Raw genomic sequence first — 13,111 nt, 5'->3', positions numbered from 1 at the left:
CCTAAAACAAAAGCAAGCTAACTGGATAGCTAAAACAGGAGTGGAGCCACAGAAATGGAGATCACATGGAGGGTTAGCAACATGGGAGTGGGATGAGGAAAGGGGCAAGAAGGTACAGAGAATAAGTAGCACAGACAGTGGGGAGAAAATATCAGGGGGAGGGCAAGAGTAGTGTGGGAAATGTAGAAGCTAAAGAACTTATGACACATGGACATGAACTAAAGGGGGGGAATGTGGAAGGGAGGGGCTGTACAGGGTAGAAGGGAATGAAGGAGGGAAATGGGACAAGTGTAATGGCATAATCAATAAAAAATATTATAAGAAAAGATAAAAGATTATATAATTTAATTTTATAATGTAAAATAATCAGTAATAGTTGATTTTTAAAAGTTAGTTTCTTTTGAGTTTTGTTACTATTCAAGCTCTCCTTAGATTTAAGGTGTTTTGATATTGTGAAGTAACAACCAACAATAGATGAAAATTTCCGTATACTTATTCATTTTGAAAACAGGTATGCCCTACATAATATCAAGAGTGCAAGGTAAACAAATGAGATGGTAATTCAAAACAAGCCACAAAGTTTCTATTTCAACAGCAGAAAAAGAACCAAAAAATAATCTAAGCTTACTATTACCCACATTATTTGTTTATACCCAAAATAGTTCAGAAAGGAGTAGGCAGATTTTGGATTGGAATCAAAGCAGTGAAACTCCTGATTCTCAATTCAAATCACGGTGTTGTACTTCCTTTTTAATCAGATCCTGCCATGCCACTGTTTCTTTGAAAAATAACCATTTTGATTACATTATGTTCATCATGACACATTTTTTAACAACCTGGTTCATTTAAAGCTCTAAAGTACCTGCACTACAGACAGAGCTAAAATATTAGCAATTATAAAATATCACAGGATAACTGTAAATCATAGCATAAATTTTATAAAATTTTTCTAGTGTTAGGCTACAGCTTAGTACTCTCCATGGTTTTCAAACCTAGCTGCACATCACCTGGGAGCTTTATAAAAAAAAAAGTACCAATGCTGGCCCCACCCCAGACTGATTCATTAGAATCTCTGAAAAGTGCCCAGAAACCAGTATTTTTTTAAAAGCTCACCTCCTCCCACAACCACATCAAAATTACAACTAAACTACAGGACAACCATCATCACAACCACCTAAAATCAAGCAGATGGAAGTCCCAGAACAATGGAATTAACACATAAGACTGGTAGGAGGGGTGGAGACTCGGAAGGGGCTGGTACCTCACCCATGTGTAACAGATAAAAATCTGGAGAAAAATCTTGGTTGTGAAGGTCCTCTCTGAGGAGCAAAGGGTCCCAGCCCCACATCAGGCCCCCCAGCCCAGGTTTCCAAAGTCAGGAAGAGAAGTCCCCATAAGCTCTGGCTATAAAAACCAGTGGGGATTGAGTCTGAGAAAGATGGAAGGTTCATCAGGCGGAGTCTCAGGCAGTTTTTCTTATAGGGCCTGCACGTGAAATTACTTAAACTCACTCCCTTTGAGCTCTAGCATGAAATTGCAGCAGCTTAAAAGAGACCAGAGACACATGGAGAGGAACAGAATTGTTTGGCATAAGTGCAACAGCTTTCTCCCAGACAGAAGTGCTGAGAGGGGCCATATTTCCTTTTCTAAGCCCTCCTCCCACAGAGTCAGCAGGTAGGTACCATATCTGAGACTCTACTAACCTGGCTCACACTGTTTATCCTGCCTGGATGATTCCCTGAGGCCCTGCCCTACCCAACTTTTGGGCCCACCCAGGCTATTTCCATCCAAATGGCTTATCTTGGCTCATGCTGCAGATTCTCCTAAATTCCCTCAAACAAGCAGCATCTGGCCTTAGTGAACGATATATCTCTCACTATGTGGCCCCAGGCTTAGGACTAGCAGCAGTGGGCTTTGGTTCACAGCTTGGCATTGCCTGGGCACCTTTAAGCCCAGTACCTGTAGAAGTCATTTGCAGATCACTTTGTAGCTTATGCCAGGTGGCCCCAGGAAGAACACAGGCTGTGGCTAACCTTGGCCTGCACCTCCGGGAGGCCCCAGAGCCAGCACACCAAGTGGACAGCTTCAGACCACATTGAAGCACCACCATCCAACCACCTACACAAGCAACACACTCAAGGGGCAAATTCAGCAGGCAACTGAGCCCTGATGAATTAAGTCCTGCTCTGTGGAGTGGGTCCCTGCAGCTGATCCTCCATGGTGGTCAGAGGTCAGTGATCAGTGGTCATAGCCAGTCCGTGCAGCCAGCCGATCAGCCTAGGTAAATCCCTCCTACTGACGTACAACCAGCAGCCAAGGCTTAACTATACGAGGAGGGTATACAGCCCACATGGAGGTGCAACGCAAGTGCCAAGCTTGGGTAATAGGGCAGACTGTGCCATGGGGCCCTAAAGGACACCTTCTACATTAGGCCACTCTACTAAACTTGAGAGAAATAGCAGCTCTACTTAATACATAGAAATAAACACAGGGAAGCTGACAAAATGAAGAGGCAAAGAAATGTGTTCCAAATAAAAGAACAGAGGAAAGCTCCAGAAAAAGAACTAAACAAAATGGAGACAAGCAATCTACTAGACGCAGAGTTCTAAATATTGGTTATTAAGCCCTGGCTGGTGTAGCTCAGTGGATTGAGTGTGGGCCTGCAAACCAAAGGATCACAGTTCAATTCCCAGTCAGGGCACATGCCTGGGTTGCAGGCCAGTTCCCAGCAGGAGATACACAAGAGGCAACCATACACTGATATTTCTCTCCCTCCCTCTTTCCCTTCCCCTCTAAAGATAAATAAATAAAATCTTTAAAATAAATAAATAAATATTGGTTATTAAGATGCTCAAGGAACTTAGTGAGCACCTCAACAGTGTAAAAAAGATCCATTCGGAAATAAAGGATACACTAATTGAGATAATAAATAATTTACAGGGAAACAATAGAGTGGATGAAACCCAGAATTAAATCAGTGATTTAGAACATAAGGAAGAAGAAAATACCCAATCAGAACAATGAGAAAAAAAAAAGAATGAAAAAAAACAAGGACAGTGTAAGGAGCCTCTGGGACAACTTCAAGTGCACCAACATTTGCATCATGAAGGTGCTGGGAGAAGAAAGAGAAAGCAAGACATTGAAAATCTACGTGAAAATATAATGACAGAAAACTTCCCTGATTTGACAAAGGAAATAGACAAACAAGTCCAGGAAGTACAGAAGTTCCAAGCAAGATTAACACAAAGAGGCTTACTCCAAGACACAGCATAATTAAAATGCCAAAAGTTAAATACAAAGAGAAAAACTTAAAAGCAGCAAGAGAAAAACAGTTAGTTACCTACAAGGGACCTCCCACAAGACTTTCAGCTGGTATCTCAAAAGAAACTTTGCAGGCCAGAAGGGACTGGCAAGAAATATTTAGAGTTAATATTTCAACCAAGATTACTCTACCCAGCAAAGCTATCGTTTGGAATCAAAGGACAGATAAAAAGCTTCCCAAACAGAAAAAAGCTAAAGGAGTTCATCACCACCAAACCAGATGTTAGAGAGAAATCTTTTTCTCTCAAACCAATGTTATGGAGAAAAAGATTAAAAATATGAACAATAAAATGGCAACAACTATATATCTATCAACAATTGAATCTAAAAATCAAAATAAATGAACAAGCAGAACAGAAAGGGACTCATTGATACAGAGAACACTGCAACAGTTAGGAGAGGGTTCAAGGAGAGGGACTAAAAGGTGAAGGAATTGAGAAGTACAAATTGGTTGTTACAAAACAGTCACGGAGATGAAAAATACAGCATAGGGAATATAGTCAATAATAGTATAATTGCTATGCATGGTGTCAGATGGGTGTGAGATTTATCAGGGTGATCACTTACTGATTTATGTAATGTCTAATCACTGGGGTGTACAACTGACATAATAATGTATGCCAACCGTAATTAAAAAATGATTTGAAAATTTTAAAAACTGTATTGATCTCATAATTTTATAAACTACTATATATGCTTTCTGCAAAAACAACAACAAAAAACAATTTCTTCAAACATCCAGAAGTGCCAGAGCTACCAGGACAGGGCCTTTAAGGTGGAACCTGTACTGCCCCCTGCAGGCTGCTGTTTGAATGACAATAGCCATCTTACTTTTCCTAGCCACTGTGAAATTCCCCCAACCAGTCACTCCTCTGGCAGGACCCTTTATCTCCTGGAAGGCTCTATTAAATGTGTTTTCTAGGAGAGGAAGACATCCAAGAACAGTAATTTCTTATTAATAATAGTGAAAATATGGAAAGAGCCTAAATGAACAACAATGGAACAGTGTTAAATTATTATAATATACTCAAAAGACAAATTACCACATGACTACGAAGAGTCACAGGTTGAAAACTATTTAATAACATGGAAATGCTTACAATATAAATATTGAGTAAAAAAATTAGATGCAATACTCTATGTGGGGGATACAAGTACATTAAGAAACAATCATACAGTCCCAGCTGGGTGGCTCAATTGGTTGGAGCACTGTCCTTTACATCAAAAGGCTGTGGGTTCGATTCCTGGTCAGGGCACACACCTAGGCTTCGGGTTTGATCCCTAGTCAGGATGCACTGAGGAGGTAGCTGACTGATGTTTCCCTCTCACATTGATATTTCTTTCTCTCCTTTTCTTTTTCTCTCTCTCCCTTCCTCTCTCTCTAAAATCAGTAAGCATTATTATCCTTGAATAAGTTTAAAAATTTTTTAAATTCAAAAATAAAAATAAGTAACTAAATAACAATTATACATGCACAGGCAAAGAAATCTGGGAGGCCTTCACTTCATCCAGCAACTAGCACCACTCCCAGCAGCACCGCCCGGCACTGCCCACACTGAGGCCTTTGTCTTGGGGCTTGCCTGCATCTACTTGGCCCTTATCCTACAAGACAATGAGGAGACGGTGAGGTGCCATGTGATGGTGATGGAGGATAAGATCACTGCCCTCATTAAAGCAGATGGTGTAAATGATGAACCTTAGGGGCCCAGCTTGTTTGCAACATTGGGAGCCTCATCTGCAATGTAGGGGCTGGTGGACCTGCCCCTGAAGCTAGTCCTGCACCAGCAGGAGGTCCTGCCCCCTCTGCCTCTGCTTCTCCAGCTGAGGAACAGAAAGTGGAAGCAAAGAAAGAAGAATCTGAGGAGTCTTTTAATAACATGGGCTTTGGCCTTTCTGACTAACCCTCTTTTGCAATACGTTCAATAAAAAGCTGAATTCTGGAAAAAAAATAGATGATCTTTAACTTTCCTCCTTATACTTTTCTGTTTCCTAAATGTTCTATACAGAACATGTTACCTTTTAAGTCAGAAAAGCAGAAAGTATTATTCTTTAAAATACTTGCATTTTAACCCTCCCCTCCTGGCCTTCTCCCATTTCCAAACAAATGGATATTTCATAAGATTAATGTGTTAAGCACAGGGTGTCAGACTTTGAGAAGCACAACAAAAAACAGGAAAATGTCACTATGGAGAAGCAGACACATAAACCCTCTACACTTGAAAAAATAGCACGCAATAGGTATACTGGGACAAAAATCGAAGGAGAAAGAATCCTGGATCAGCCTGGATGAACACCAAAGGAAGAAGCCATCCCCAATCTTCAGGTAATCAAGAGGAAAAAAAGTACAAAGCTAATTTAAATGATTCCACAGTCTCACTTAAGGTCAGATGCAGGATGGGGGGCAGGGGTGCGTGGAATGGCACAGTGCAATCATTGGAAATAAGTACTATCTCAAGTTACAACTTAATAACTTCATCTCACCCACTAGTTGAACCAGTTAAATCACCTGGGTGATTTAACTGATATTGTTAATCAATAAGCCATTCAATTTTAAAGTAAAAACAAATTCATTTTGCTTCTGTGTGTTTTTAAAGATTCTTTGGAATATATCCAGAAACTGAATTAAATCATATCTATTTGATAAAGAAGACTACCAAGTAAGTAGGCTATTTTACCTGTGTTTCCTTTTTCATCTTCTCGGATGTGAAGATCCTTCATAGATGTCTCCAATTCTAGAAGATCTCTGAGGTCTTCTTTGTACACTTCTATATAAGACACTTTTATTTTAAAGTCAGTGCTCGGATTTTCAGAGATGTTTTGAAATATTTCTTGGATAGCTCGAGGAATGATGCCCTTTTGATCCTCCACAACTGAAGCTGAAAATTTAGAAAAAGAAATCACATAGTAAACTTAAAATTTAAGAAAAGCTACAACATAAAATTTACAATCAATAAATTTCTTCTTATAATTCCCTATATTATATATCTTTTAAACCATAACTGCAGAATTCATAGGTAAAATTTTTCACATGCATGCCCTTACTCAAAACTCACTCATGCATTCATTTAACAAATGTTTCCTTAGTGCTCTCCACGTGCCAGGTGGTATTCTAGGAGCCTGGGAACCATTACTGAAGAAAACAGAAGAAAAAAAATCCCTTCCCTTGTGGGACTGCACTGAGAAAAGACAGGCAACAGCAAAATACAATGACTGACAACTCATTTAAGTGGTCTATTAAAAGTGATAGGTATGCCCAGATAAAAGGACAGAGTAAAAGGGAGTGGAAATGTGAGTGCATTTAGGTGGGAGGTGTTTGCAGCTTTCAGTAGGAAAGTCATGATGAGCTTCATTGAAAAGCTAACGTTTGAGCAAAGACTTGAAAGAGGTGGCAGAAGAACCACGTGGATATCTGAGGGAAGGGTGACCTAGGCATAGAGAATGGCCAATACGAAGACGCTGGTGAGACTGGTGTGCTCTATAAACAGGAAGGCCAGTGTGGCTGAAACAGAGAGAGCAAGGAGAGAGTGACTGGAGATGATGAGGTCACAGAGGCTACAGAAGCCAGAACATGTAAGTCGTTGTAGACTTTGGATTTTACTCTGAGTGAGATAAGAGCATGGGAGACAGCAGTAAGTTGTGATTTAAGAGGCCACCCAGTTGTGATTTAAGAGCCCACCCTGACTACTGGGTTTTGCAAATATCACAGAAGGGCAGGGGTGGGTGTGAGGAGACCGCTCAGAAGGCAGAGCAGTTATCTGGGAGTTGAGAGGGTGGAGGAGTAGACATGATGGTGGCTCACAGCAAGATGGCAGCAGAGAAAAGGTGAGGAGTGACCTGCTTCTAGGTTTACGTTGAAGGGAACAACATTAAAATCCCCTGGCAGACTGGAACTGAAATGTGAGAGAAAGCAATGAGCTAACAATGACTCCAAGGTTTTGTCTCGAGTCACTAGCGTTGCCATCAATAAATATGGGGAAAAGCAGGGATTGAAGTGGTTTGAGGGGAAAATGGCAGTTCTTTTTTTTAAAAAGATTTTATTTATTTAATTTTAGAGAGAGGGGAAGGGAGGGAGAAAGAGAGGAAGAGAAACATTGACATGTGGTTGCCTCTCTCACACCCCCAACTACGGACCCAGCCTGCAACCCAGGCATATGCCAACTGGGAATTTTGACCCCTCGGTTCACAGGCCAGCACTCAATACACTGAGCCACACCAGCCAGGGCCATAAGTTCATTATTTTCTTTTTTGACCAATTAAGCTCAAGATGTCTGTTAGCATTCCACTGCAAAAATTAAGCAGGCATTTGAATATATAAGTCCAGAGTTCAAGACAGTAGCCTGGACTGGGAATTAAAAAAACCCTGGAAGTCAGTTACCTATAGACAGTTTTTAATGTCATGAGATTGGATAAGACAGTTATCAACAACCACACCGAAAACAAAACCAAATTAAGAGGACAGCTAGATCACGAGTGAACCATAGAAATAAAGATCACGTGGAGAGTTAGCAACAGGGTAGTGGGAGAAGGAGAAGGGGGGAGAAGATACAGAAAATAAGTAGCATAGATGGTAGGTAGAAAATAGGAGGGAGGGCAAGAATAGTAGGGGAAATATAGAATCTAAAGAACTTGAGACACGTGTTCATGAACTAAAGGGGGGGAATGGTGGGGGAGGGGTGTGCAGGGTGGAGGGGAATGAAGAGGGGAATAGAACAAATGTAATGGCATAATCAATAAAATTAAAAAAATTTTTTTAAAAAGATCAGGGGAAAAGTATAGTCAGAAGACTCTCAATACCTCTTCTCCTTTATCACTTCCACAACCCAAACGAACAGCACACAGATCAGTACAGTAACATTATGAATGAACAAAAGTGCATACAAGGGACTCAGATACTTGTACACCAATGTCCACAGCAGCATTATTCACAACAGCCAAAAGGGGGAAACAATTCAAGTGCCTACCAACAGAGGAATGGATAAACAAAATATGACACAGAAATAAAATGGAATATTCTTCAGTCATAAAAAGGAAGTTCTGAAAGAATCCAGACACAGGAGAACAAACATTGTATACTCACTTCTAAGAAATAGCTAGAAGATGAACATTCATAGAGAAAGAAACCAGGGGGAGGGGGAGGGGGAGGGAAGTTATTTCTTAATGGTTACAAAGCTTCTATACATTTATGTTGCTGAAAAACAGCAGTGATGGCTGCGAAACACTGAATTGAATATCAGAGAACTGTGCTCTTAAAATGTCTACAATGGTAAATTTTATGTTACATATATATATCATCACAATTTTTTAAATAGTAAAAGAAAAGTACAAGATAAAATTTAAAATAAGTGAAAGAATAAACTGGGACTTAAGGTTAAACTTCCGCAGGACCATTTAGAAAGAAATCCACCTATCATTTTCAGCATTGTTCCACAAAAAAAAGTTACAAAACACTGGCTTATAAATGTACCTCCACACAAACTTGTTTCCATGTTGAAGATTACCAATGTTTAGATTTTTGGCAACACTGGTGCAGAAAATCCGAACCTCTATTAAACTGGGCTGCCTTTTACCTAATTTAGGATGTAACACTGCCATCGTGTAGCAAGTAAAGGAAGCTGTAGGTTTTGTAATACAATGGAGAAAGATTCCTTTTTGGCAGTTTCCAGGAACTTGCCAATAGCAGTATCTATAAACTATAGTATATGTTAAGCATTCTGGATTAGGAAGTATATATAGCTGATCATTCCCTACTTCAGCAGATAATGAAACAGCACAAAAATTCAAAAGACTTATTAAAAAACTCAATTTCAAATAAAATTTATAATAAAGCTTCAGATACATAGTTTGGTAGCCTAAAAACCACATTTCAACGTTAGGCTTATCCCGAAATAAACTGTCTTTCTTGCATATTTTTTCATTTTGAAATAAACTATTTCATTCAGAGAACTTACAAAGTTTTATATCTCAGCAGTCATTAGCTCAATAGCTTATTATATACTATTTTAAAAGTACAGAAATGAAAGTTTTTAGAGAAGATTATGCCCAGTAAAGTTAGTACGTACATTCAAGATTCTGAAAAGTAGAAAAATTAATATTAGTTTAAATAAGGATCATATTAAATAAAAGAAATTTTCACCCTGCCATAGTAACTAGCAGGGTACTCTAAATACTGCAAATGCTCAATAAATTATTTATGGGGGGAACCCCAACATTATTTGCATAGCCAATAATCAAACAGCAGACAACTGACCCAGAATTGGTGTCAGTATGGAAAATTGAAAATGCTCACTGGACTTCCGCCAAGACGGAGGCATAGGTGGAGACACTATGCTTCCTCACACAACCAAATTTAGAGACAACTAAATAATAGCAACAGAAAACACAGCCAGAACACAGAGAATTGAACTTTTCGGAAGTCTGACAACAACAAATTCTTCAGCCTGACCGGTAAGAGGGGCGAAACCAGCAGCTGGCAGAGCGGGGTTGCACAGGAAAACTCTGTCAGATGGACTCAGGTGCGCGGAATCCAGGCGCAGGGTTGGACCTGGTGGGCAACTCAGCGAGCGACTGCGGGGAAACAGCGAGGGAGCAGGGCTTCGGGTTGACTGTGGTTGCGTATTAATGTGTGGATAGACAAGCGAGGGAGTGGGTGACTGGACGAGAGCCAGCAGCCCCAGCAGCAAGCGGAGGGCGCCGCCATTTCCCTGCTCTAACCCCGTCTCCACATACAGCGTCATAATCCAGCGACCTAAGTGGCCCTGCCCCAGTGAACAACCTGAGGCTCTGCTCCTCACCCAGCTGCAACAAACAGCAAAGGGGGCCGCCATTTCCCTGCTCTGACCACGCCTCCACATACAGTGTCACAACCCAGCAACCTGGGAGTCCAAGGCTCCGCTCCTCATACTTAACGGGCACAAACAGACCAAAAATGGCTCAAGAAGAACTCAAAGCCCCAGAGCCTATAAATCTAAGCGATGAAGAAATAGCAAAACTCTCAGACGCACAGTTTAAAACACTGGTCATCAGGATCCTCAACTGGTTGATTATAGCCACAAATTAGACAAACATATGAAGGCGAAACTAATTGAAATGAATGGAATTGCACAGGAAACCAATAGTGATGAAAAGGAAACTGGGACTCAAATCAATGGAGTGGACCAGAAGAAAGCAAATAATGGCCAAACAGAAAAGAGTGAAGAAGCAAGAATTCAAAAAAATGAGGAGAGTCTTAGAAACCTCCAGGACATCTTTACACACTCCAACATCCAAATTATAGGGGTACCAGAAGGGGGAAAAGAACAGCCACCAGTGGAAAACTTATTTGAACAAATAACAAAGGAGAATTTCCCCAATCTGGCAAAAGAAATAGACTTCCAGGAAATCCAGGAAGCTCAGAGAGTCCCAAAGAAGTTGGACCCAAGAAGAAACACATCAAGGCACATCATCATTACATTAGCCAAGATTAAAATGAAGGAGAGAATCCTAGAAGCAGCAAGAGCTAAGGGGACAGTCACCTCAAAGGAGCCCCCATCAGACTGTCAGCGGATTTCTCCAAAGAGACCTTACAGGCAAGAAGGGGCTGGAAAGAGGTATTCCAAGTCATGAAATCCAAAGACCTACAACCAAGATTGCTCTATCCAGCAAAACTTTCATTTAGAATGGAAGGACAGATAAGGTGCTTCTCAGATAAGATCAAATTCACGGAATTCATCATCACCAAGCCCTTATTCTATGAAATGTTAAAGGGACTTATCTAAGAAAAAGAAGTTAAAAAAACATGAACAGTGAAAGGACAACAAGCTCACAGTTATTAACAATCACACCTAAAACAAAAGCAAACTAAAAGGACAGCTAGATCAGGAGTGGAAACATAGAAATGAAGATCTCAAGGAGGGTTAGCAACAGGGGAGTGAGAGGAGGAGAAGGGGGGAGAAGGTACAGAGAATAAGTAGCATAGACAGTAGATAGAAAATAGATGGGGGGGGGCAGGAATAGTATGGGAAATATAGAATCTAAAGAACTTGAGACACATGGTCATAAACTAAAGGGGGGGTAATGGTGGGGACGGGGGTAGGGTGGAGGGGAATGAAGGGGGGAATAGAATGACTGTAACAGCATAATCAATAAAAAAATAAATTAAAAAAAAAGAAAATGCTCACTAATTTCACGAATACACAAAGAAGGGTAACTTCAAACAACACAGTACAATTTTTCACTTATCAGATGGTAAAAAAAATACTTTGGATTTATATATCCAGGAAATGATAACCATATGAAAAAATGGCTTGCATATATTGATGGTGAGAATACATACAAATTGGAACAAGCCTTTTTGGAGGATAATTTGTCAGTTACCTGTCCACACTTTAAATGTGGTTGATTCCCCAAATCCGCTTCCAGAAATATATTCCATAGAAATACTAATACACAAATGAAAGTTAAATGTACAAAGATACGTAATGCAACTTCTTTTATGAGTAAAAATCAGGAACAACCTAAATGTCCGTTAATACAGGAATGAATGAACCATGATCCATTCAAATTATAAAATACTATACAGCCAAAAAAGTGAAATGAAATTCTATGACCCAATGGGAAGAAATAAAATGATATTTTGTATGGTTAATGAGAAAAGAAAGTTACAGAACCACAGGTATAATATCTCATTAAACAAACAAAAAAGAGAAGCAAAAACTACATGTGCATCTGTAACATGCCTAGAAAAATGTCTGCAGGACTCTAGAATGGCACACATCAAACTGTTATTTCCTGGGATGAAAGGGGCATTTGTTTAATTTCTTAAGCATCACCTGACAATAATACATATATTTTTTAAAAACTAGGGGAAAAACACCATCAAAATAGTTTCTAATGGTGATCTATTTCTCTAGGTACAGAGTGCCTTGGAGCAGTTAAAGTATTTTAGGACGATATATAACTTTTTCCCTTAAAAAATTAAAATTATGCCCTGGCTGGTGTAGCTCAGTGGATTGAGCATGGGCCTGCGAACCAAAGGATCCCAGTTCGATTCCCAGTCAGGGCACATGCCTGAGTTGCAGGCCGGTTCCCAGCAGGGGACGCATAGGAGGCAACCGTACACTGATATTTCTCTCCCTCTCTCCTTCCCTTCCCCTCTAAATATAAAAAAACAAAATCTTAAAAAAAAAAAAGAATTAAAATTACACTCATGGCCTCTTTAAAAAAACTATAGCTACAATTGTGACCAAGATCTGAACATCTCATACTCCTATTAGTATAATGCACATATTGAGTCTTTAAGGTCATAAGACAATGGCCAATCAAAATGAAAAAAATACAGCCCTGGCTGGTGTGGCTCCAGCCAGTGGATTGAGCACCGGCCTGTGAACATAAAGGCTGCAGGTTCAATTCCTAGTCAGGGCACGTGCCCGGGTTGCAAGCCAGGTCCCAAAGTAGAGGCCTGTGAGAGGCAACAGATCACTGTTTCTCTTCCTCAATTTCTCCCTCCCTTCCCCTCTCTGTAAAAATTAATAAATAAAATCTAAAAGCAAAAAAAATTACTTAAAAAATACAATCTTCAAAAAAATCCACAATAGTAGAGAGCCTGAAATTTATTTTGAGAACCTAAAATAATCTCATATCTTGAGTCTCCTAATCCTGTAACCCAGTGATCCTTTAAAAGAAGAATAGTGGCACTGGGCACTAAGGGCCCCTCCACTGAATATTTGGAATTAGGGCCTCCTCATACCACACAGACACCTTCCATACCTCACCCCTGCATCCCTGCACTTAATGAGAGATGCTTCTGAAAGTC

The 13,111-nt window shown here is 40.1% G+C and overlaps 1 protein-coding gene across 2 annotated transcripts in view; it reads right to left on the bottom strand.

The window, feature by feature from the left end:
• Positions 1-13,111, bottom strand: part of KIF27 (kinesin family member 27) — an 89,360-nt gene that overhangs the window by 69,749 nt on the left and 6,500 nt on the right. For both annotated transcript variants that reach the window (XM_053656573.1, XM_053656574.1), the window contains exon 3: positions 5,997-6,197. In XM_053656573.1, the coding sequence (XP_053512548.1) occupies positions 5,997-6,197 (201 nt within the window). The remainder of the gene's footprint in view (positions 1-5,996; positions 6,198-13,111) is intronic.

The sequence above is a fragment of the Artibeus jamaicensis genome, unplaced genomic scaffold, assembly GCF_021234435.1.
Source record: "Artibeus jamaicensis isolate MK-2021 breed Jamaican fruit bat unplaced genomic scaffold, CSHL_Jam_final scaffold_1964, whole genome shotgun sequence".
Classification (NCBI taxonomy): domain Eukaryota; kingdom Metazoa; phylum Chordata; class Mammalia; order Chiroptera; family Phyllostomidae; genus Artibeus; species Artibeus jamaicensis.
Note: the sequence above shows the minus strand (reverse complement) of the source record. Positions and strands in the feature narration are given on the sequence as shown.